The 24,932-nt window shown below is 43.4% G+C and overlaps 1 protein-coding gene across 1 annotated transcript in view; it reads right to left on the reverse strand.

Moving 5' to 3' along the window:
- LOC126419785 (peptidoglycan recognition protein 1-like) overlaps window positions 1-24,932 on the reverse strand; it is a 146,960-nt gene that overhangs the window by 43,312 nt on the left and 78,716 nt on the right. Inside the window, exon 2 of the mRNA XM_050086970.1 lies at window positions 5,087-5,344. Within this exon, the coding sequence (XP_049942927.1) occupies window positions 5,087-5,344 (258 nt within the window). The remainder of the gene's footprint in view (window positions 1-5,086; window positions 5,345-24,932) is intronic.

Below are 24,932 nucleotides of genomic sequence, written 5' to 3' on the forward strand. Positions count from 1 at the left end.
GTTTCCATACCTGTACACGTCCATCCGCTCGATACAATTTGAAACGAGACTCGTCCCACCAAACAACATGTTTCCAGTCATCAACTGTCCAATATCGGTGTTGACAGCCCAGGGGAGGAATAAAACTTCGTGTTGTGCAGTTATCAAGGGTACACGAGTGGGCCTTCGTCTGCAAAGCCCATATCCATGATGTTTCGTCGAATGGTTCCCACGCTGACAATGGCCCAGCATTGAAATCTGCAGCAATCTGAGGAAGGTTTGCACTTCTGTCCCGCTGAACTATTCTCTTCAGTCGTCGTTGGTCCCGTTTTTGCAGGATCTTTTTCCGGCCGCAGTAATGTCGGAGACTTGATGTTTTACCGGATTCCTGATATTCACTGTACACTCGGGAAATGGTCGTAATGTAAAATCCCACTTCATCGCTACCTCGGAGATGCTGTGTCCCATCGGTTCAGCGCTGACTATAACACCTCGTTCAAACTCACTTAAATTTTGTTAACCTGTCATTGTAACAGCAGTAAACGATGTAACAACTGCGACAGACACTTGTTGTCTTGTGTAGGTGTTGCCCACCGCAGTGCCGTATTCTGGCTGTTTATATGTCTCTCTATTTGAATACGAATGCCTGTACCAGTTTCTTTAGTGTAGAACAGTCATTAGTATGAAATATTTTCTCTGTAGCCTTCACGCGTTGTACCAGAGGGGACGTTACACAGTGATAACATTAGGGGCGGCAAAAGCCCTGCTGAAAGGATGGCACACCGAACGGCAGCTGAGATACGTTAATAAGAGCTTTTTTTGTGCAGTGCTACAGGAAAAGTAACCAGCAACAATTATGTGTTTGATGTCCCACGCAGACTGCTGAAAGGGGTAAGTTTTTATTATTAACTGCAAATTAAACCTGTGTAAAATACTCATTACTTTTTACAAAGAAATAATTTCTATGTCATATAACGTAAAACATTTGTTTATAACATTTAGTATTTTTCACTAAGATGTGTAATATTTTTGTGTTATTTCATTGTAGAGGCAGTGCACTATCGGCGTCAAAGGAATTTATGTGGTATGCTTTGTAATATTATTGTTTGTCCTTAAGTTTCACGTTGTTTACTTTTTTGTGATCTGTAACAACTTTTTCTATCTTCTTTGGATCCTAAGGCTGCGAAGAAGTCTTTTAGGGCGGGGATGTATGGAGTCCGCAATCCCTTACCCACCGATAAAGACGTTTTGCCTGGCACGGGTCGATGGTAGGCAAAATCGGCTGTGAAGCACCACCAGCGCTAAGAGAGTAAGAGTCAGCCGGAATTCGTGTTTGGAGTTCATCGACCTCGAAGGCGGGGGCGTGAGCTATGCGCCGTGTCGTACCGGCTGAGAGAGTCCCCACTGCTGTGGGTTGACCCCAGCAAAAAATTACCGATTCGTGACAAATGATATTTTTTGACAAGTGTCTTGAAGGTTTACAATGTGCCAAATATCCACGTTCGCGTCATCTGCGCTGGCCACATTTTGGATTCCAGGGAGGATTGTGTATGGTGACCATTCTTACAGCATGTGACAGAATACTAACGGTTCTGACCTATGATAAGATTGATCATAACTAATTGCTAAAAACCGTTCAAAAGCCAAGGCCTCAGAAAATATTTTTTATTCCAGACAACCGGTTTCGACAGTCTTAGCTGTCATCTTGGGGTCTTAAACATTTTTGCTAGTAAAATGAGTTCATTTCACGCTGAAACTCATGCATGAAATGTGCTGAGTTTTATCCACTTGACGTTTTGTGCATGAGATTCAGAGTACAATGAACATGTTTTTCTACAAAAAAATGTTTAAGACCTGAAGATGACAGCCTAGACTGTCGAAACCGGTTATCTTGAGTAAAAAATATATTGTGCCGTCTTGGCTTTTGATTGGTTTTTAAAAATTAAAACCGCCCTTCAATATTCTCATAATTAGAGAATTTGACCATAACTACAAGCGTGAGACGAAAATAGTGACTGCTACATATTGTGTCTAAACAGGATATATAAATCATTGTCGATGATCTTGATTGGGAACGACTCTCAAAGAGGCTACATCCGATTAGCATTTATCTATTAGGCCGCGGTCACAGGAAAATTAAAGTCAATAACAATCAAGAACTTACCAATCGCGAGTGTTTCTATAGGAAACTGGTATACTGCAAAAATTTAATTATAAGGAACGGAGTGTATACAGGAGCAACCAGAATTCCACCGACGAACTTTCAGAAATTTTTCAGGAATAACTTCTGACTACTTTAATGTAAGGGACCCAAGTTGCTCGGTAGCTCGCTACAGACTTATTACATTTAGTAATTTTTTCATAATGCGGGGCCACAGTCATAACATATTTCTTTAGTCAGTACCGCCATTAGACTGTTGTTTATTTACAGTGTTACATTTACACTTACACAATCATGATTTCGGCTTTTAAGTGCCATTATCAAGTGTGTTAGGTGTTATAAATTGCCTAAGATGGCTTACCGTCGTATTAAAATACACTATTAGACACATTGTGTAAGAATCGATATTTCTGGGAGTGCCTACTGCTTTGTTTCATTACTGAGTACACCATCTTGGTGTACTGTGTCTAATAGTGTATTTTAATACGACAGTATGCCATCTTAGGCAATTTATAACACTTAAAACACTAGATAATGGCACGTTGAAGCCGAAATCATGATTGCGTAAGTGTAAATGTAACACTGTAAATAAACAACAGCCTAACGGCGGTACTGACTTTAAAGTTATTATATTTAGTTTGGTTTCTTGTCCCAATAGGCTTTGTATGTGTACCGCACGGTGAATTGTGGACAGCAGAGCGAATGTTGACGGTACGCGCTGCGTGTCCTGTCTGACAACGAACTTGCTGCGTCCACTCTCCCCACCTGCTGTTGACGACAGTAATGTCCACTTCGCGTTTCGCCCTCAAGCTTCCATCCCGTGCTGCTCGTTTCTGTCTCGGGTTTGTTTTCCGGCAGTGTTGGTGATACACAGCAGCACTGTGGATAGGCTTGCTGACGTAGAGCTGGGCGATTTGCACCTCGTGTGTGGATCCACTGGGTGCGGTGGAAGCGTGGCGCAGCTACGCCTGCATCGAGGTGTTCCCGCAGTGACTACAACCGCGTCACAGTCGCTTTGTTTTCAGGGATGCATGCATCTGAAGCGCTTTTTAGAAATTAAGCGTGACTCAGAAGAATGGAAGACGGAACTCCCCGTGGAAGACAGGTGGATTTACTTTGTTAAGGAAACCGAAAATTCTGAACACAAATGCCAGCTGCTAAAATTATGCGAGTATTTGTTTTCTATTCCCGCACACGACGCCACTGTGGAAAGAGCGTTTGCGCTGATGTCAACCCAGTGGACTGATGTAAGAAATCGACTGCTGCCAGGGACTCTGGAATCAATCTTACAGTGCTGGTTTAACTACAAGCTGACTTGCATGGAGTTTTGTAAATACGTAAAAGAGAAAAGAGACTTGCTTGACGAGACGATGCTGACATCGTTATTTGCTTGACGACAGCTGCTCGTAATGGGTGAATGTAAAGAGTTCGTGATGGAGACTGGACGTAAGATGAGGACAGGAAGCTGATGTTTGTTATAGAGAAGAAAAAAGATAGATGAATGTGATTTGTTAGGGATGTGGTGATGGGAGGGATCTAGCTATGTGGCCGGCCGAGGTGGCCGAGCGGTTCTAGGCGCTACAACCTGGAACCGCGCGACTGCTACGGTCACGGGTTCGAATCCTGCCTCGGGCATGGATATGTGTGATGTCCTTAGGTTAGTTAGGTTTAAGTAGTTCTGAGTTCTAGGGGACTGATGACCTCAGAAGTTAAGTCCCAAAGTGCTCAGAGCCATTTGAACCATCTAGCTATGTTTTGGGGTTAGGATGGGTGCGCCAGGGTCGAATGTGCTGCACAAGGCAGAGTTTGAGAGTATTAGGCCAGGGTGTCTAGTCCGGAAAACAAGAAGGGGAACTGGTTTTGGGAATACGTGACAGTGCTATTTGCATGGAACATAGAACGGGCTGGCAGGATGACTTCATGGAGGATATGCGCACACTCGAATGCTTGCGCATTCTGAATGACAGGGATGATGGAGTGGATGATGTCTTCATCAGCGGGTGCAGGGTGTAGGGAGTTGTTTCGGGTGAAGTGATGCGACGTTAGGGCGCATTGGGATGGTCAGTTCATCATTTGGTTGGAGGGGACATAGCTTTACACTTGTTGGGGTATGTGGTTACGAGTTGATTGCTTGTGTTGCGGGACTGGATTTTAGGACAGTGTTGGTACAAGTGGAGGTTTTACAGTAGGGGCATGCGGATGGGATTTTGCGGTGTGGGGTTAAAGGTCGTTGTAGGTGAGGCATCTGTGGAAATTGTAGGCTTAGGCTCGGAATCAGGGAGGTTCTACTTTGTGTTTATGATGGTGCATGAAGGCTCCATTCTGAAGGAAATACATGTGTCTTCAGAGAAGACACCGATTAGGAATGCTGAATCATAGTTGTGGTGAATTCAGAGGGCTCTTCGAATCTGAGAATCGTGACGAATTTAGCATCTGCTCGACACTGCCCATTGTGATCTTTGGATCAGCCACATTGATCACAGCAGCTAGAGCAGGCGAGTGGTGTGGGGTTTGGTGTTGTCTAGGACTTGGTGGGCTACGTGGGAGCAGGAAGGCATGTGAACCAAAATTTATGGCAGGAAGTATGTGCAGCAAGTGGGTGTGGAAATCAGGACTGCAGGACTTGGTGTTGATGGAACTTTGCAGGGTATTAATTGTAAATTTGTCAAAGTTTGGAAGATTCTTTTCAGTTTCAAGCGACTTGTTTTAGGATTGAGTATCTTGACGTCCAGACGTGACAGGATGAAGGAATGTTTTTGGAGGAGACGTTTGGGATGAGACAGTAGCGGAGTCCATAGGTTCTGGTGTGTGGGGCTGCAGTGGGGTTTTTTGGGTTTCAGTTACAGGTTCAGTGTGCGTGATAGGTAGTTTGGAAGGATGTGTTGGGGATAGCTTGTGTGAGCTTATTGGTTGGGCACTGAGATATGGTATGGACGTTTTCCTTACCTGGAGCTGGTGTAGCTGAAGCAGATGGAGATGTTGCTAGTTCAGACACAGCTGCTGCGTATGAAGTTTGCGGAAGTGTGGTTGAGGCCAGAGTATTTGCAGCTGGCTCTTCTGCCTCTGGATCCAGACATAGCGATGAAGGCGTTGGCAACAGAGCAACAATAAGGGTCGGTGGTGCTGCTGACTGGTGCAGTCCTGCCGACGCTGGGTGCGGTGGCGGTGGTAATACAGCTGCCGCACGTGCTGGAGTTGTATTATCTGAAAAGAAGGGGTCTGTTGAGGCTGGGGATGAAGAGTACGCGCGCGCCTTTGTGTGTGTGAGTGTGTGTGTGTGTGTGTGTGTGTGTGTGTGTGTGTGTGTGTGTGCGTGTCGTGTGTGTGTGTGTGTGTGTGTGTGTGTGTGTGTGTGTGTGTGTGTGTCTGAAGACAGATGGAACCATATGAGTAATGGGAAAGGTGGATGTGGGGAGAACAGATGGGACTAAAATAGGGGTAAAGAAATAAGAGGAGATGGAAGTGGAGTATGGGTGGGAACAGATGACTGTGGACATTGTAGTCATGAGTTGGTTCAGCGTACAGCGAGCAGTACAGAAAGCTGGAAGAAACTCGGCAATGGCAGGGACAGGCACGTGATGAAAATGGTGGCAAAGGAAATTATGGGTGTGAAAACTGTGACTGGCAACTGTGATATTGGCTGACGAAGGAGGTGATGACTGGCAGCGAAGGTGATGACCATTGGCAAAGCGATGATTGACAGTGAGGGTGATGACTCGCGGCAACGACCGACAGCAAACGTGGTGACAAAGACAGTTGCCGGCCGTTGTGGCCGAGCGGTTCTAGGCGCTTCAGTCCGGAACCGCGCTGCTGCTACGGTCGCAGGTTCGAATCCTGCCTCGGGCATGGATGTGTGTGATGTCCTTAGTTTAGTTAGGTTTAAGTAGTTCTAAGTCTAGGGGACTGATGACCTCAGATGTTAAGTCCCATAGTGCTCAGAGCCATTGGAACCGAAGATAGTGACAGTGAGACGAAAACTTTTCCCTATTGAGTTTCCAACCCTGACAACAGCCCGGGCAGCTGTTTTTCTGACTGGAAGACTGGTTCCAACCTTCGAATGTGCCTCATGGCCGTATATTTCTCTTTATAGTTATTTCATCCTCGCCCCATATGGGTAGAGGGTAGACTGTCTGGAGTACAGCTCCCCGCTCTACAGCCAAAAGTGTTTTTAGAAATATAAACTCAGGTGGAAAAAATGTGATTAGAAACTGAAAAGTTAGCAGATGGTTTCAAAATGTATAAAAAGAATAAAAATTTTTGGCGTTTAAATAAAAGATTGAAATACTAGATTTTCTTTGTTGTTTAGGTTAAAATCAAAGGATTAAAAAATAAAAACAAATACAGGTATTTGAAAGACATTACAAAAATGGTGGTGCTCTTGCAGTTAAAAGGGGAAGGAGTTGCACCGTGAGAAAACGTTGGGGATGGGGTAATGTGTTCTAGAGGGTGGAAAGGTGTGGGAAAAAATATAGGGGTCTGTTGGATAGGAAACAAAGGAGATTAAAGCAAGTGTTGGGATGCATATTAGGAAGACAGAAGGTGAGGAAGAGTCAGAGTCATGAGGGAAGAGGACAGGGAGAGACGAGAGGCAAAAGGGAGATCTGATGTGGAGTGAGATAGGTAGGGGAGCAGCTATAGTTGGCAGGATGAGTAAATATCAGGGCAGATTTCAATGTGTGGGAGAGGGAGCTGGATGAAGTTGAGTTCGGATAGGATATGGACTGTGCATAGTTGTAGGGACAGTTGGAATGTTTGTGAAAGCACAGCGGGATACCAGGATTGTTGATCACTGGGGAAACAATGGGGCTATTGGAATCTCATTTGCAGATAGCATAGGATATAAGGAGGTGTTCAGCGTGGGTGAGGAGAGGTGGGAATTTGATAAGATGGTAGACCTTCCATGTGGAGGAGAAAAGCGAGGCAGAACGCATGGCATTCAAGGATTTGGAGGGACTTACAGAACTTCGATGGAGCGAATATGCATGCAGTATAGGCACAGGAGTGGATGGATCAGATCAATGTTTTGAAGGTGTGCAGGAGAGTGGAGGGTGCTATCCCGATGTTAAGTAGTTTTAGTTGCGGGATTTCTGTTGAATGGTTAGTAGGTGACGTTTCCATGTTAGTTGCTGGTCGAGGGTTGGTCCAACATATTTTAGTAGATTAGTTAATTGGATGAAACAGTTGTAAATGGTAAGGTGCAAGTCGTGGAGGCAAGACCTGTTGGTGGTTCGTCTTAAAAACTGATTGATGTTGTAAAGGTTCAGGTATCGATCCCGTTGTTGACGGATTGAGTCTCCCTTACGCATCTTTGCTCTATAGAGGTAGTGTGGTTGACGGGGAAGACCCAGTAAAATGGCAGGGTGTGGTTGTGACACTAGAAAGTGAGTCAGTCTGGATAGAGTGGTCATGTGGAGCGAATTGTGTGCGTGTAGAGTTTTTAATATCTCGGGAAAATTTCATAATTTGCAGACATAATTGTATTTCATTACTCTAGAAATGACATTTAATTCAATGCCGACCGTGAAACACCGAACTGCAATGACACACACTAACCAAGCGGAGTTTAGTGAATGAGTCTCTGTAGAACGGCTGAGAATAATACGAAGAGGTATTAGGTGTGACTGAAGAATAATAAATCAAGTGTTTATCAGATTGGTGTTAACATCATTCAAGCTCATCATTTCTACGTTAGAATTTTGGTGGAAATTATGAAGAGAGTTAGAGGAAGAATAGATAGGACACGTGTCAGTAGGCTCACAGTGAAGAACTTTCATCATCTGGCACGTGTATGTTATGTGTAAATGAACCCTCCTGTGTTGTTAGAACCAGCAAGTCTGATGGGTGTGGATTTCAGACAGCCAGCATACTACCAGTATCTTTAATTAAAAACGAGCTACATCTACATCTACATTTATACTCCGCAAGCCACCCAACGGTGTGTGGCGGAGGGCACTTTACGTGCCACTGTCATTACCTCCCTTTCCTGTTCCAGTCGCGTATGGTTCGCGGGAAGAACGACTGTCTGAAATCCTCCGTGCGCGCTCTAATCTCTCTAATTTTACATTCGTGATCTCCTCGGGAGGTATAAGTAGGGGGAAGCAATATATTCGATACCTCATCCAGAAACGCACCCTCTCGAAACCTGGCGAGCAAGCTACAACGCGATGCAGAGCGCCTCTCTTGCAGAGTCTGCCACTTGAGTTTATTAAACATCTCCGTAACGCTATCACGGTTACCAAATAACCCTGTGACGAAATGCGCTGCTGTTCTTTGGATCTTCTCTATCTCCTCCGTCAAACCGATCTGGTACGGATCCCACACTGATGAGCAATAGTCAAGTATAGGTCGAACGAGTGTTTTGTAAGCCACCTCCTTTGTTGATGGACTACATTTTCTAAGCACTCTCCCAATGAATCTCAACCTGGTACCCGCCTTACCAACAATTAATTTTATATGATCTTTTAGATTTCTAGAGAGCAGGCTGGACGAAATCGGCGTCTTTAGCTTACTGAGGGAGATGGGCAGATGAAGGTGGTTTGGGAATATTCAGCAGTGTAAAGGAGGTAAAGAAGAGGACACGGGACAAAGGCTCCGGGTATAAGTGTAGTGGGATGGAAGGTATGGGCATTGGTATTGTTAATAGTGATGAAGGATGGGTGATTAGATAGGAAGGACGCAATGAGGAGGACATACTTGACTGGAAACGCATAAATATTAAGTCTGAAGAGGAGACCAGGATGCCTTATATGGTCACAGGCTGTCCCCGGCTCAAGGAAGACAAAGACAGTGGCTTTGCGGTTGTTGAACTGACAGGTCAGGAGATGAATGAGGTGCAGTAGCTGATCATCAGAAAGGAAATTACGACGGAAGCTACACTGGTGAACAGGAAAGAGATGGCGTTGGTTCACTTGTTGATGAATGCGTCAGGAGACGGTGGATTTGAAGAACTTACTGAACATTCAGGGGAAGCTGATGGGAAACTGTAGAGAGGATCGTGTTATAGAGCTGTAAGGGCGATGACAAAGAAGAGGAGGCATTCTTTGAGATATCGGTAAGTAATGCAGTCATGACCAGGGGTAGTGTGTTTTTTTGAACTACTTGTTGCTTGCTATGATTGGTACATTTAATTCTGTTTATAGTATGTAGTCTAAGTAGTGGAAGGTGGGCACCTGGGATGAGGCAGTGTATTGTAGAGAAAAGGAAGTAACCAAAATGAGAGTCATCAGGATTAGAACAGATCTCGAAGAGATAAGATTTAGAGTGGACAGCTTTGCTCGTGTTGTTATGTGGAACTGTTCCGGAGGAACAGGTAGTGAGGGCTGGGATCACTGCCAGTGAGGCGGTAGAATGGTTTCCAATACTTGGGAGAGTCAATGGGGAGTGGAGCATCGAACCTGGTGCATGTCTGGTGCCAGTCCCAGCGTTCCTCTGCACTTAATAAGTTCCAGCCCTGTCTCTGTATTTGCCAGTGGTGTGTGAGTGTATTCCAGCCACAAGTGAGTGGGAGGGAAGGAACGGTATAAGCGATGGGATTCTTGGAGGAGTAGGGCTTGTAATGGGATATTGGGGCGATGAGAATATATGGTCTTGATGGGAATATGGGTGGGAAGGATATGGTATGACCATGTCATCATGCTGCTGTAAGGTTAGTGAGTGGCTTCCAGTTTGGGTATCCATGGATCCTGGTAAGCGTTCCAGTTTGTGTGGAAGTTGTCTTGGATAAATTCTGGACAGAGACTGGGATGTGGTGCATTGGGGATGAGATGATAATGCAAAGGGAATGATAATGAGAACACGTAGGCAGCTGCTTATTCTGGTATATCTATGATAAGTCTTTTAACTGTAAGGATACGTCAACATTAAACCAGCACAAGGTTATGTATTTTGTAAAAACAGTATAAATTACATATATTGTTACTATGTTTACATCTTTACATGGGTCCCATCAAATTGTTTACATGACAACGAAGGCAGCTGGTGGGGAAACACATTCACAGGCCATACGTTCTTGCCCTCATCGGAGATCGTATATTCCACAGTAAACGTGTACTATCAGACTACCTTAATATCATTTTTACATTCGTTGACAGAATTCAGCATTGTGTATTATTTTTAAAAAATTAACCTGGTTTGGACACTGCTAGGAGTGTTTTCCTCAGAATTTAAAATAATGAATGGTCCATATTCCATAACATGGACACAGAATTATGACTAAAAATGTACGGAATCGTTGTGAAAGACTGGTAGTACTTACATGTCATTTATAAAATAATAAATATGCCAAAAGGGCATTAGTCACAAAGATATTTAAGATAAAGAAAACTGTGATGGCGAGCCAGTAAGGGCTGCTCGTTACTTGCGTGGTGCAGGTTGCGAAACGGACTGAGGTGGCCGCTGCCCGCGTTAACAAATGCGGCCAGGTGAACATGGCAGTGCGACGAGCGCGCCATCTAGTAGCCGTAGGTAGAATTAGGCTACTTCACATTGAAATATAGGCAGAAATGATTATAAATAACAGTATTTGGTACATAAAGGGCAATGTCTGTTTGATAGTACCATACAACATAACATTTTGTCTACATCAAAGCTTATAATTGTAAGATAAAACATGAAAACATCATTATGAAAATGTAGATAGGACTGAATGACAACTTGTAGAAAGCAATATTGACGCGAAATGCAGCCAAGAAACATTTGATAATTGAAAAACATAGGACTACCTTAGAAGGAAAAGAACATTTCGGCAATCTGCACAAGGAGACCCGAAGTCAGATACCGAGTAACGGCTTTACACAGTTGAACAAATTTTTGTTGCGTAGCTGTAACTGTTCGTTAAGGATGAGGCTATCCTTTCGAGCAAAATGCTTGAAAATCTCTAATTCTTCTAGAATATCTAGTCTACGCCCTTTCTTTTCGGTGGGCAAAATGTTGCAATCGCAGATGGCTTTAGGTGAATGACCTGTAATTAGAAGATGGTCGCAAAAGACGAATTTTGGGGGCTAGTGCCGTTTTTTCCTCAGCAAGTGTTCTTCATAACTGGTAGTGTAGGCACGTCCTGTTTGTCCTATATAGTACGAGGAGCAAGTATAGCAGACAACTTTGTAGACACCAGAATTTTCTAAAGGGGAATGAATAGAATGTAAATCTCAATGAAGTTTCTTTTTTCAAATTGATATTACTAGAAAAAGCAACGTTGCAATCGTATTTATTTCTAAGAATGCGTTGGATCTGATAAGAGATAGGCTCCACGAAAGGAATAGAGAAATATTTTTTTGAGTTAGACTCGATAACAGAAATGCCTAGCGTAGTAAGTCTTTTAGCAGTTTTCTTTTTAAGGACGTCATCTACTATGTTAGGTTTATACTCGTCGTTAACTGCTATTGTTTTAAGTAAATTGATTTCGTTGTTGAAGTTTTCTTTAGAAAGTGGGATGGAAATGACTCGGTGAACAGCAGAATGAAAGAAGGCTTTTTTATGCTATTGTGGATGAGTAGAAGATGCAGGAACGATTTGGTCGGTATATATTACATTACGAAAACTATCGAAAGAGATTTTATTTGTTTCTATAGTAAGCGTCAAGTCATGGAAATTTATTTGACGGGCCTCATTTTCAAATTCGATAGTGAAAGAAATTTCCTCACGAAGATCATTGAATAGCTTAAAGATACGATCAACACCGTTAGCGGGTCCTTTGTAGATGATTAGAATATCATCAACGTATCTGGTAGAACAACCAGTTAAAGAATAATGACTAAAACTAGAAGCATAAAAGCATAATTTAAGCGAATGTTGACAAAATATCACTTCAGAATAATACATTACATGTTTCTATGTGCATTTCAAACTCTGCTCACAATTGCAAATTACGTAACAGTGGAGTGTACACTTACTTAGTCTTCACTAAACGAAACATCACGATGCCGGCCGGAGTGGTCGTGCGGTTCTAGGCGCTGCATTCTGGAGCCGAGCGACCGCTACGGTCGCAGGTTCGAATCCTGCCTCGGGCATGGATGTGTGTGTTGTCCTTAGGTTAGTTAGGTTTAATTAGTTCTAAGTTCTAGGCGACTGATGACCTCAGAAGTTAAGTCGCATAGTGCTCAGAGCGATTTGAAGCATTTTTTTTTTTTTGAAACATCACGAATTTTCCAGAAATAATTTACTGTAATGCAAAACATGTATTTATGAACATTCGCACTCCTAAACTCAGTAACAGTTGGCACTGCAGTGAGCAACGCAAAGCTCTTCATTAACCGAACTGTTTTGCAAATGATTAACTTTCATGTGCGTGTGTTCAGTACAGAGTGTTTGCTTGTTTTGTGTTAAATTTAAGCCATGGTATTAACTGGGTTTTTAGATCTGAGCATGAGTCAGTCATTTTAGTTTCCTTTTTGCCAGATTGCAATTCAGTGATACGTTCGTAATTGCAATTTATAAACAATTAATAATACATAGTAATTTCTACTCACACAGTGAGCTGGCGACGGTTCTTAACTGATCTGCAGTCTAAATTTGTAACAGATTCAGTTTATTTACTCCAAATGACACGAACTATTTCGTATTTTCGTCTTTTTGTAAACATTTCTTTCGATCGTTAACATACAAAAGAAGTCGCGCGATAACGATTCGGTTATAGCTGTATCTGCACTTCGTCCGGATATTCATTATTCGTCGCTATAGATGTCTTTCCCAAACAACAGGAAATATAAGCTGCATGTGACATTCAAAAATCTTAATTAAATGGAAGTGTACATCCGTTGTAAGTTACGTTAGGAATTCAGAGAAAAGAACAAGCCTCGCAGTCTCTCGTCTAGTTACATCAAAGGTTAGTTTTATACATCGAACATTGCACTTACGCCCCTCAAATCAGAATGAGACAAACCAGCGACAACTTTCAGCATGTCCGTAATGCTCTCGCGCCCGCTATGCGGTCCCGTGACGAAAGGCGCCACTCTTCGTTGGATCTTCTCTATCCCTTTTTCTCATCGTACTCGGTAAGGGTCCCACACTAAGCAGCAACAGTCGAGAACCGGTCGAACCAGTATTTTCTAGGCCTCTTCTTTCGCGGGTGAATTACGTTTCCTTAAGATTCTACCAGTGAATCTGTCTGAGACATCCTTTCCTTAAGTATTTGTTCTATTGCCCATTCTACTTTGCGCCGTTCCCGACGGTTATTCGTCAGAATCTTACGGTTGTTGTTGTCTCCAATGATTTGGTACCTAATGTGCACGGTTTCCCGAAAATCTCCACGGTGTCCTGCCGCTGGAAGTTTCCTGGAGACAGGAACAGTGTCCAGGAAAGTCTCAAGGACCCTCCAGTAATGAGTGCTTTTATGCTTGCTTTCTTATTTTTTGAGGAAGGTCACTGTTTGCATACAATTGTTGCTGTAAATAACTTATCTACAGAATTTTGAATTAAAAATAGAAACAAGCCACGAGTTCGAAGACAAAAGTGGACATCAGAAAGCGTTCCACTTGTCGAAAAGGTTAAGAAACGCTGCAATAAATCGTCAGCATACAGGGGACAGGCAAAATAACGTGAACGGCGGTAGTTACGGGATGGTTGTGTTTGACGGTCATCAGTAACAGGTAAGGCACGTGTCGCTCTGGACCCTGTGTGTTGAATGCAGACCAGGCATCAGTGCAGGTTGTCTACGAGTAGTGCACGCATGTATTTGCAAAATGTTCGAATGTTTGTGTAATTTTATGGGACTTAACTGCTAAGGTCAGCAGTCCCTAAGCTTACACACTACTTAACTTAAATTATCCTAAGGACAAACACACACACCCATGCCCGAGGGAGAACTCGAACCTCCGCCGGAACCAGCCGCACAGTCCATGACTGCAGCGCCTTAGACCGCATCGTATTTGCATTCAGGGGCCGAGGTCGACGTGCAATGAAAGACCTAACAGAGTTACAAAGAGAGCACATTGTGGGGACCCGACTAGTTGGAGCATCAGTTACCGTGACAGCCAACTTACTGAATGTTTCAAGAGCAAGTGTTTCAACAGTAATGACAGCCTACACAAGAAATGGAAAGATATCATCGTGTAAACGTAATAGTGGGCGCAAGTCAAAACTAAATGACAGAGATCGTCATACGCTAACACGAACTGTGTCAAAACAACACAAAACTACGGCGGCTAAAGTGTCAGCAGAGCTCAACAGCCATGTTCGAGACTCCGCATCCATGGAAATTGTCCGCCAAGAACACCATAAAGCGAAGATTCGTGGACGACCTGATATACTGAAACCAACGACAACGAACGCAAAGAAGCGTAATACATGGTGTCGGGAGCATAAATCCTGAACGGCTGACCAGTGGAAACACGCCATACGGTCCGACGAGTCTTCGTTTTCATTTCCAACATCGGGCGTGGTTTATGTCTGGAGAACGCCAAAGAAGCCAACATTTCTGATTGCTTGATTCCAACGGTTAAGCGTGGAGGTGGAAGTGTGATGGTGTGGGCAGCCATACCGTGGTATTCTGCTGGTCGCATCATTACTCTCAAAGGCTGTGTTACAGCCAACGATTATGTGAGCATTTTAGATGATCAGGTGCACCCACGATTCAAATGCTCTTCCCAACAATCATGCCATATTTCAGGACGATAATACACCCATTCACACAGCCAGGACGGTACAGCCGTGGTACGAGGAGCGTGCAACTGAACTGCAGCGTCTTCCCTGGCCAGCACAGTCCCCGGACTCGTACATCATCGAACCCTTGTGGGCGGTGTTGGAGCGCAGACTCCGGAGCAGATTTCCGCCCCTCTCGTCACTACACGAGTTAGTAGAGGTTCTGATTGAAGAGTGGCGTAACATTACACTGGAGACTAAACAATCATTATATGCCAGTATTCCAAGAAGAATCGCAGCTGTATTACGGGCAAATGGTGGTCCAATTCCTTATTAATAAACCATTCCCAAACAAGTACAGGTGATCACATTATTTTGCCTATCCCCTGTAAATTGTAAGTGGTAACAACCCTCTGAAACTCCCTTGTGGTACTCCCGAAATTACCTTTACGCCTGTCGTTTGTCCCGCTTAGAATGACGAGTAGCGCTGTATCTGCTAGGAAGTCCTCAGCCAGCCATAAAGCTGGTTCGATATTCGCAAAACTCATATTTTGTTCGCTACGCAGCTGTGCGGAACTTCGTCGAACGCCTTCCTGAAGTCAAGCAGCACGGCTGCACCTGGGCGCATATGTCTCTTGTGCTCTCGGTCTCACGGAGGAGCGGAGCGAGCTGATTTCCACAAGACTTCTATTTGTGCAATTCAATTCATGTTGATTTTTATTTTCTCTCTCCATAAACGTAATGATGCGTGGGTACAACACACGTCCCGTAATAGGTCGTATAGTAATACACATGTGTACTACACCCTCTGTTGAAAATGGGAATGACCTGTGCTTTTTTGCCAACAACAAGGTAGACTCATAGTTCCTTCAGCGACCTACGTTAAATTTACGATATACGAGTCCGTCAAATGAAAACCGAACACCCAAAATAACACACAGTCCACGTGACAGGTCAACCTACCACTGCTACGTTTCGATGCTGTCACCACTGTGGTAAGAGATGGGCAGAGTGCCACATCACAGGTGCATGAAGTTATTGGAGTGTGTTCGCCCAGCTGTGATAATATCGTACGGCCAGCGCCTACGACTCGACTACCCTCCAGACAGCTGTGTAGCAGACGTGGCCTGCCTTTCTCGCTCTCACGGGCGCGGAACCACAGTAGGACGAGTCAGCGATTTGGTTGTTTGGTTGGGAATCACTGCAACATCCTCCGTACAGCCCGGATCTTCCACAGCGTGATTTTCACGTCTTTGGAGACCTGAAGAAAGACGTGCGTGGACGTCGGTTGGACGAGAGAGTGCAAGAGAGGGTGCGGCTGTGGATTAGTCATCGGCCGACCGCGTTCTGCGAAACAGAAATTGATCATCTCGCCTCCCAGCGCGATAAATGTCTTAACGCGTGTCGTGATTACGTTTGAATAGAATCATCCCACGGTCCTGTTGTCGCGGGTGTTTGATTTTCATTTGAGTGCCCCTCATAAAAAAAGAATACCTCAGGCTTGCGTTTTTTTTAAATTGCCGATAATGCGCACGTGGGTGACCGGGAGCTTGCTGTTGTTCCACATATCTTACAGCAGTAGCGTCATTTTTTTCTCGGGTAAAAATGCATTCCCACAAATTGCTGAACTGACTGTGTGTAGCGGTCTGTCTACTGAGCTGCAGGCAGCCCACCAGCATTTTGAGCCGCAACCACATTTGAACCGATGTTTGTTAAGTTTGTAAAAAGAAAATAACGGTTGGCCGTACCAAAAAGTGAAGCAGAGGCCAGTGTGAACCCGTAGAAAGTAATTTAATGCATCTGGTGGCACAGAGTAGGTGTTACGAACTGCATCCCAGGGGTGTGACTGCCGCTGTTAGCGTCTGCTGCCAACAACTGAGACGCCTTGCGGTCGTCATATAAGAAAAGCTATCAACGAAACTACATCGAGTGCAGCCACTGAACGGGAGTGTCCGTCTGCACACTGCTGGTATCACTAAACAAATTTCGCAGGTTCTTGGCTGGAAAGCAATCCCTACTTCACTTATTCTTGCGCCAACAACGTTCACCTCTTTCGGTACATATCGAACAACCATCAAGAAAATTTCTTTGTGGTCAAAAAATCACTTCACTCTTGGACTGGCAACACCGCTACCTCAGTAAGTTTCTACAGCCCGTCCGTTTAGCCAAGCGGTCTAACGCACGGCTTTCCGGAGTGTGAAGGAGCGCCTGGTCCCCGGCACGAGGTCCGGTGTGCCACCCAGTCTGTGGATGGTTTTTAGGCGGTTTTCCATCTGCCTCGGCGAATGCGGGCTGCTTCCCCTTATCCCGCCTCAGCTACACCATGACGGCGATTGCTGCGCAAACAAGTTCTCGACGTACGCGTACACCACCATTACTCTACCACGCAAACATAGGGGTTACACTCGTCTGGTGTGAGACGTCCCCTGGGGGCGGGGGGCACCGGAGGCCGAACCGCACAATAACCTTGGGTTCGGCGGAGGGGTAAAGTGGACTGCGGTATTCGTCGTGGAGTTGTGGACCACTGCGGCTGCGGCGGGGACGGAGCCTCTCCGTCGTTTCTAGGTCCCCGGTTAACATACAATACAATACAAGTTTCTACAGGTGCGGAGTTCAAAACTGCTAGAGACATTATCAATGTATTTTAGTTAATGTGAGATATTATATTGATGATGATTAAGTTCTCTCTTGTTTTCTGTCATATTCACTAAACCAACGAGAAATACTTTAAAATCAACACTTTTTTAATACAAACGAATTACAACCTTCCGCAATAACCTTGTGACTAACGTGTAATTTAATAAAACAGAAATTAATGATATTCATAATACGAGCCTGCCCAAAACTTCAGTTATTAGTAAGGCATTTCTGACTTTTGAACTCGATATGGTTTTTCTACACATCAAGTCCGTGACTAACGTGTAATTTAATAAAACAGAAATTAATGATATTCATAATACGAGCCTGCCCAAAACTTCAGTTACTAGTAAGGCATTACTGACTTTTGAACTCGATATGGTTTGTCCCACCCATGAAGCATTTCAACACTATAACTAACATATGCAAATGTGGCGATGAGAGTAGACCTAAAAAGGAACCTAGTGAACAAATTATTGCAACGTGACAACTAATCGTGGAGACAATTTAGGGACTTCTATTCAGGTGTGGGTGGTACGACTGGACCTGTTAGGAGGTTAGTTGTCGTTGCTTTTCTGTCCTACAGCTCCTGTAAGCTACCGGCTGTAGTAAATGGATTCTCAAGTTCATGTGGTCCACGAAATTACTACCTCCTTAAATTTATTGCCGGGTATTAATAATTTGTAGTGGAAGGTTTTGACCAACCAGTAAAAATTAGCACGCAACGGATAACGCAATATTTCTTTTTTGAACGACTACATAAAGTACACAGCTTACTAGGCAATATATATGGCTTTCATTTTCTTAATTTCGTGATCAAGGATTCGACTGAGGTACTGATTTTGAGCTATTCTCTATGATGAGGGAGCAAATAATTAGCAAAATATATGGCTTAAAAGATATTTATTCAGCATCAATGGCGTTTAACTACTGGACGTATTTCTGTTGCAATGAACATGATCACAATTGGCCTCGGTAGTTAACATCGTTTAGTTCCGCCACATAATTAAGGAATGGGAGATTGGACCGCAGATTGGCTTCAACGTAATTTTCTACAAACACACAATTACACCGAAACCCATGCTTGTTGTTGTTGTTGTTGTCTTCAGTCCTGAGACTGGTTCGATGCAGCTCTCCATGCTACTCTATCCTGTGCAAGCTTCTTCATCTCCCAGTACCTACCGCAACCTACATCCTTCTGAATCTGCTTAGTGTATTCATCTGTTGGTCTCCCTCTACGATTTTTACCCTCCACGCTGCCCTCCAATGCTAAATTTGTGATCCCCTGATGCCTCAGAACATGTCCTACCAACCGGTCCCTTCTTTTTGTCAAGTTGTACCACAAACTCCTCTTCTCTCCAGTGCTATTCAGTACCTCCTCATTAGTTATGTGATCTACCCATCTAATTTTCAACATTCTTCTATAGCACCACATTTCGAAAGCTTCTATTCTCTTCTTGTCCAAACTATTTATCCTCCATGTTTCACTTCCATACATGGCTACACCCCATACAAATACTTTCAGAAACGACTTCCTCACAATTAAATCTATACCCGATGTTAACAAATTTCTCTTCTTCAGAAACGCTTTCCTTGCCATTGCCAGTCTACATTTTATATCCTCTCTACTTCGACCATCGTCAGTTTATTTGTGCCCCAAATAGTAAAACTCCTTTACTACTTTAAGTGTCTCATTTCCTAATCTAATTCCCTCAGCATCACCCGACTTAATTCGACTACATTCCATTATCCTCGTTTTGCTTTTGTTGATGTTCATCTTATATCCTCCTTTCAAGACACTGTCCATTCCATTCAACTGCTCTTCCAAGTCCTTTGCTGTCTCTGACAGAAGTACAAAGTCATAGGCGAACCTCAAAGTTTTTATTTCTTCTCCATGGATTTTAATACCTACCCTGAACTTTTCTTTTGTTTCCTTTACTGCTTGCTCAATATACAGATTGAACAATATCGGGGACAGGCTACAACCCTGTCTCACTCCCTTCCCAACCGTTGCTTTCCTTTCATGCCCCTCGACTCTTATAACTGCCACATTTAGAATTTGAAAGAGCGTATTCCAGTCAACATTGTCAAAAGCTTTCTCTAAGTCTACAAATGCTAGAAATGTAGGTTTGCCTTTCCTTATCTATTTTCTAAGATAAGTCGTAGGATCAGTATTGCCTCACGTGTTCCAACATTTCTGCGGAATCCAAACTGATCTTCCCCGAGGTCGGCTTCTACCAGTTTTTCCATTCGTCTGTAAAGAATTCGCGTTAGTATTTTGCAGCTGTGACTTATTAAACTGATAGTTCGGTAATTTTCACATGTGTCAACACCTGCTTTCTTTGGGATTGGAATTATTATATTCTTCTTGAAGTCTGAGGATATTTCGCCTGTCTCATACGTCTTGCTCACCAGATGGTAGAGTTTTGTCAGGACTGGCTCTCCCAAGGCCGTCAATACTTCTAATGGAATGTTGTCTACTCATGGGGCCTTGTTTCGACTCAGGTCTTCCAGTGCTCTGTCAAACTCTTCACGCAGTATCGTATCTCCCATTTCATCTTCATCTACATCCTCTCCCATTTCCATAATATTGTCCTCAAGTACATCGCCCTTGTATAGACCCTCTATATGCTCCTTACACCTTTCTGCTTTCCCTTCTTTGCTTAGAACTGGGTTTCCATCTGAGCTCTTGATATTCATACAAGTGGTTCTCTTTTCTCCAAAGGTCTCTTTAATTTTCCTGTAGGCAGTATTTATCTTACCCCTAGTGAGATAAGCCTCTACATCCTTACATTTGTCCTCTAGCCATCCCTGCTTAGCCATTTTACACTTCCTGTCGATCTCATTTTTGAGACGTTTGTATTCCTTTTTGCCTGCTTCATTTACTGCGTTTTTATATTTACTCCTTTCATTAATTAAATTCAATATTTCTTCTGTTACCCAAGGATTTCTACTAGCCCTCGTCTTTTTACCTACTTGATCCTCTGCTGCCTTCACTACTTCATCCCTGAGAGCTACCCATTGTTCTTCTACTGTATTTCTTTCCCAAATTCCTGTCAATTGTTCCCTTATGCTCTCCCTGAAACTCTGCACAACCTCTGGTTTAGTCAGTTTATCCAGGTCCCATCTCCTTAAATTCCCACCTTTTTGCAGTTTCTTCAGTAATCTACAGTTCATAACCAATAGATTGTGGTCATGCTTATTGTATTAAATTGCTATAGGGCACGCAAAACAAGTTGAGCAAAGACGCTACAAGTGAACTAGGTCAGGGTGGAACAGAATTTTAGAAGTCTTTGTCCAGTTAAAGGGCATTAAAATCAGATACTTTGCTAAATGTACAGGCTTAGACCGTGTATATTCCGTATGCACAACAGCGCCAAAAAATCAAAAAGTTGTGGGGGAGCACACGAAACGTTATCACTTCACACGTGGCCAAGTTTCAGTGGGCAACAAAAATCCAGAAAAATACGGAAACACAAGGTTATTCTTTCGCTACTTACACTCGCGCAGCATCGTATGGTTATCCATCGTTTACAACACATTTTCAGTCCGAAACTACACAGACGCAATGTGGCGGTTGCTTCGACCTACCACGTGGCGCGAAAACAAGTCCACAAACTCACACATAGAAAGTAAATAAAAATACCCACAAAATACTACTGAAAATGCAAGAGCAGATTAAAACACATTTGAAGAGTGGATTTCCGTTAAACGGAGAGCAATAATAATGACCGTGAGCTTAAGGTCCATGGTGCTGGCGTGACCAATGTCCAAACGTAAAGTTCAACTGAAATGTGAATAAAGTGTGAAAATAAACTCCCTTATGGGGGTTTAGTGGTTATCTTGCATGTTATTTGAACAGCTGGACTTCATTACTGAACAGATTTCACACAATCTAATACCTTTGTTACTTTACCAAATCGAGAGCTGCATCTCCACACCCGTTCAGTGCCGGGTCCCAGGAGCAAGAGAAGAGCGGACACCTCGCCTAACTGAACTTCGTTCAAAATGTGGTGGTGGGGGGGGGGGGGGGGGGGAAGATTCGTCAAGTAAACAGAGCCGAACCGCGAGGCTTCGCGAGCTCTTTGACCTGGCTTGTCCACCAGCTCTGCTAAACTTGCTCACGTTTATGGTGTTGGTACCATCCTACCACAGAACCATTCTACACATGCACAGCTACAACCGTTGACCAAGCTTTCTGCTACATCATTAACTATTTCAATCACACAAACCAGGTCGCATAAAGGAATGGCAACTAGGAAATGTGGCACACATAAAATGAATGACTGAATAAATAAATAAATAAACACTTGGTCCATTCTCTTCTGTATGTTACCCTAGTAATTACTTCTGCTGAATAAAAATAAAAAACACTCGCAGTAGTTCTCATTTGCCAGGATTTATTCAAGAAAATATGGAACGGGACAACAAGTTCCGTTTCATCATATAATATCATACATAAATCACTCAAATTGTGTGTTTACGAAACATTAAAAATTATGTCGGTATAAATAGAAAATATGCGTCAACAGCGGTTCAGTGTCTCAATTTCTTAAATTTTTCACCCGTAGATCAATGGGGCACTAGTGGGAAGACTGAAAATGGAAGAACTGAGATTTCCTAACTGGGTTTAGAACTGGAAGCTTGTAGCCCAATAAGACAAAGGGTAAAAATCTGACAAATTATGTAGGTCTCCATCGAGCGTACAGCTTGGACTAAGGCATCTGCCCTTTCACAGACCGGCCACATTACCACTTAGCTAGCGGGCTATTTTTGACTGTAGTACACTCTCATTGCCATAGTGGTTCATAACACAGATAATTTGCAACATAAAGTATAAAAGTAGTTGTAGATACTACGTGGAATGACGATGCTGGAATCAAATCATAAATGTGATAATCCAATATTACTCGTAAAGTGAGAATCATTCAGATTATTTATTCGAAATGGTAGTAAATATCGACTGGATTTAGCAGGATAGTTCTGAACCATTCGAGGAAGTAAATCGATAGTACAAATAAAACAGTTTCTGCATCAGTCACGCTGTTTATTTTGCCACTACGCGTGTCGATGGTTCACACCGTGATATTCAGGTGGAGAATTGTTTACTTATGGTACATGGCTGGCGTTTGCGAAGCGTACAGACGTCTTTTCACAGTCGGAGATCCAGTCCAGTGTAGGTTATTTTGCGTCTTTTGAGGGACATTAGAGCTGTAAAAGATCTGCATTCTGTTGCCTAATGTATGTCCTCTCCACTGCACATTATATTTACACTGTCGTTTCAAAGAAGTTACTTGCAGACTGACGCAGAAACTGTTTTATTTGTATTAACCAACAGTCGTAGCCCTCTTAATGCGTTTCTTACGGACGAAATATTGATGTTGAAATCGACGGTCACATAGTTACCAAATGCAGTCTACAAAGTTGCCAGTTCTCCGTTAGACTAGCGACAGGAAGAACAGGAATGCTCTCAGCCACTGTGTTTGTTGAGCTGGCTAACCGAGGTCGACTGCCCTGTGTTCGCCGGCAGCCGAAATACCTGAAGTGTAGCCCAGTGAGTTTTATTCGCAGTTCGGTAACTACGATGTGACTATAAAGCGTACTTATGAACAACATCCCGAGGCACCGACTGCAACAGGAATATCATAAAGGGAATTACTTGGGCGGCCTTCCTTTTCAGTAGCTGTCGAAGCTATAGTCTGATTAAAATTACTTGATAGTTGTCGTCCGTCACCTGCTGCTACAGTGTTGCCACATTGGCTAACGCTCGGTTATTGTAGGCCACACCCAAACACAGTGGGTCACTTCAGAAATGGTGCCAATGTATACTGCAGGAAGCGGCCGCCGCGAGGTATGTCGCAAATGCGGCATGCTCTGTCGACAGCTGATATCAAGTGCCCAATGACTGAACTGCGTTTAGTAGCCCTGAATTTAATCTCGGTTCTTGTCACGTGCAGTAAATCCGGGAAAACGGCGGACAACAATTTGTGGCAGAACTAAAATCGCGATCGCTTTGTTACGGCGATGAAAGCTAACCTCCGCGAGCGAACTCGAAACAGAAAAAATGCAGTTTCTGTGCTAAAAGCAAACAAATTTCTCTTCATCATTGGTTACGTGAAACCTTTCTTCCGCTGGCTACACGAGCCGCCGCATTACCAGCCGATGAGCGGTCCTAGCTTTCACTTGGTCGCAGACTACAGGCGTCACAAGCAAATTCCAAACGAAAAACGAATGATTGGAAGAAAAACAGGCCGGCCGGAGTGGCCGACCGGTTAAAGGCGCTACAGTCCGAAACCGCACGACCGCTACGGTCGCAGGTTCGAATCCTGCCTCGGGCATGGATGTGTGTGATGTCCTTAGGTTAGTTAGGTTTAAGTAGTTCTAAGTTCTAGGGGACTTCTGACCACAGCAGTTGAGTCCCATAGTGCTCAGAGCCATTTGAACCATTTTTGAAGAAAAACAGGAGCAAATAAAAAAGTCAATACGATGACGGAAATGACGCTGTAAAGAATTAGAAATAAAAAAAAATTTAAAACAATTCGAACGTACAACTGCTACATATCAGGCTTCCTCGACAACCGTTGCGCTAGGTCACAACACAGGATTTAGTAGTTACACAGAGTATTTATGACTGTAGTGACTCAGTCGCAACGGTAAAGTTCGGTTTCACGCAATGTCGTCCGCAGCTTATCTGATGTAAGCCGTTCTCTGTTGGGTATGATAACTGTGCATGTGACGCTGAATCACAGTTTGGCAACAGCGAGTGGTTCGTTTGTGACGTGGAGCGGTCTGATTGGAGGAGACCAGCTCCAAAGCGTTGCGTGTCGACTACTAAGTAATTTTAATCGGATTATACTTCTGTTTTTCTGTAAAACTGCAAACTAAACAGCTGATTCACGAAAGCGATTCGCTTTTTTTAGCATCAACAGACGCTATTAAGATAGCAAGTTACACTCACTTTAATATTATACAGTTTAAAATAATTTTTGTTTAGAAAGCTTCTATTAGCACCGTCTCTAACGCACGTGAAAAAATAGTAGCACTGATTACAAAATGTGAACATCAACAAAGGAAATTCATATGTTGCGAATAACAGTTTCAAATCAGAAAAGCAAATTATGCGAGGAAATCTGGCGCAGCGACTGAAAATAAGACTCAGAAAGCCATGAAGAAAATTAAATACGTGAATGAGTACAGTGTAAGTTCGATTCCAGCGTTAGATAAAATGAAAGCAGAAGCAGCCGTTATGAGAATGTGGAGCAAGGAACACAAGGGCGCCGACGTTAATGTCTATGATATGTCATCCTTAAGCAAAACTGTGACTCAGTCTATAAGAACCAAACGAGCAAAAAGGTGCCTCTACTCGTGAATAATGTAACAAGATGAGGTTCATTTAATTGAATCTGGGACGGAATTGCAATGCATCTCCTCGTGTCATTTTCTTCCTAGCCTATCTCCAGATTTTTTCACACTAACGATACCTGTCTAGGCTATCACAACATTCATACGAGAAGTTTCGAATGTAACTCTGAGAAGAGACTGCTACTTTAAATACTGCGGTACTTGCGGCAGAATCTTA

The sequence above is a fragment of the Schistocerca serialis genome, chromosome 9, assembly GCF_023864345.2.
Source record: "Schistocerca serialis cubense isolate TAMUIC-IGC-003099 chromosome 9, iqSchSeri2.2, whole genome shotgun sequence".
Lineage (NCBI taxonomy): Eukaryota > Metazoa > Arthropoda > Insecta > Orthoptera > Acrididae > Schistocerca > Schistocerca serialis.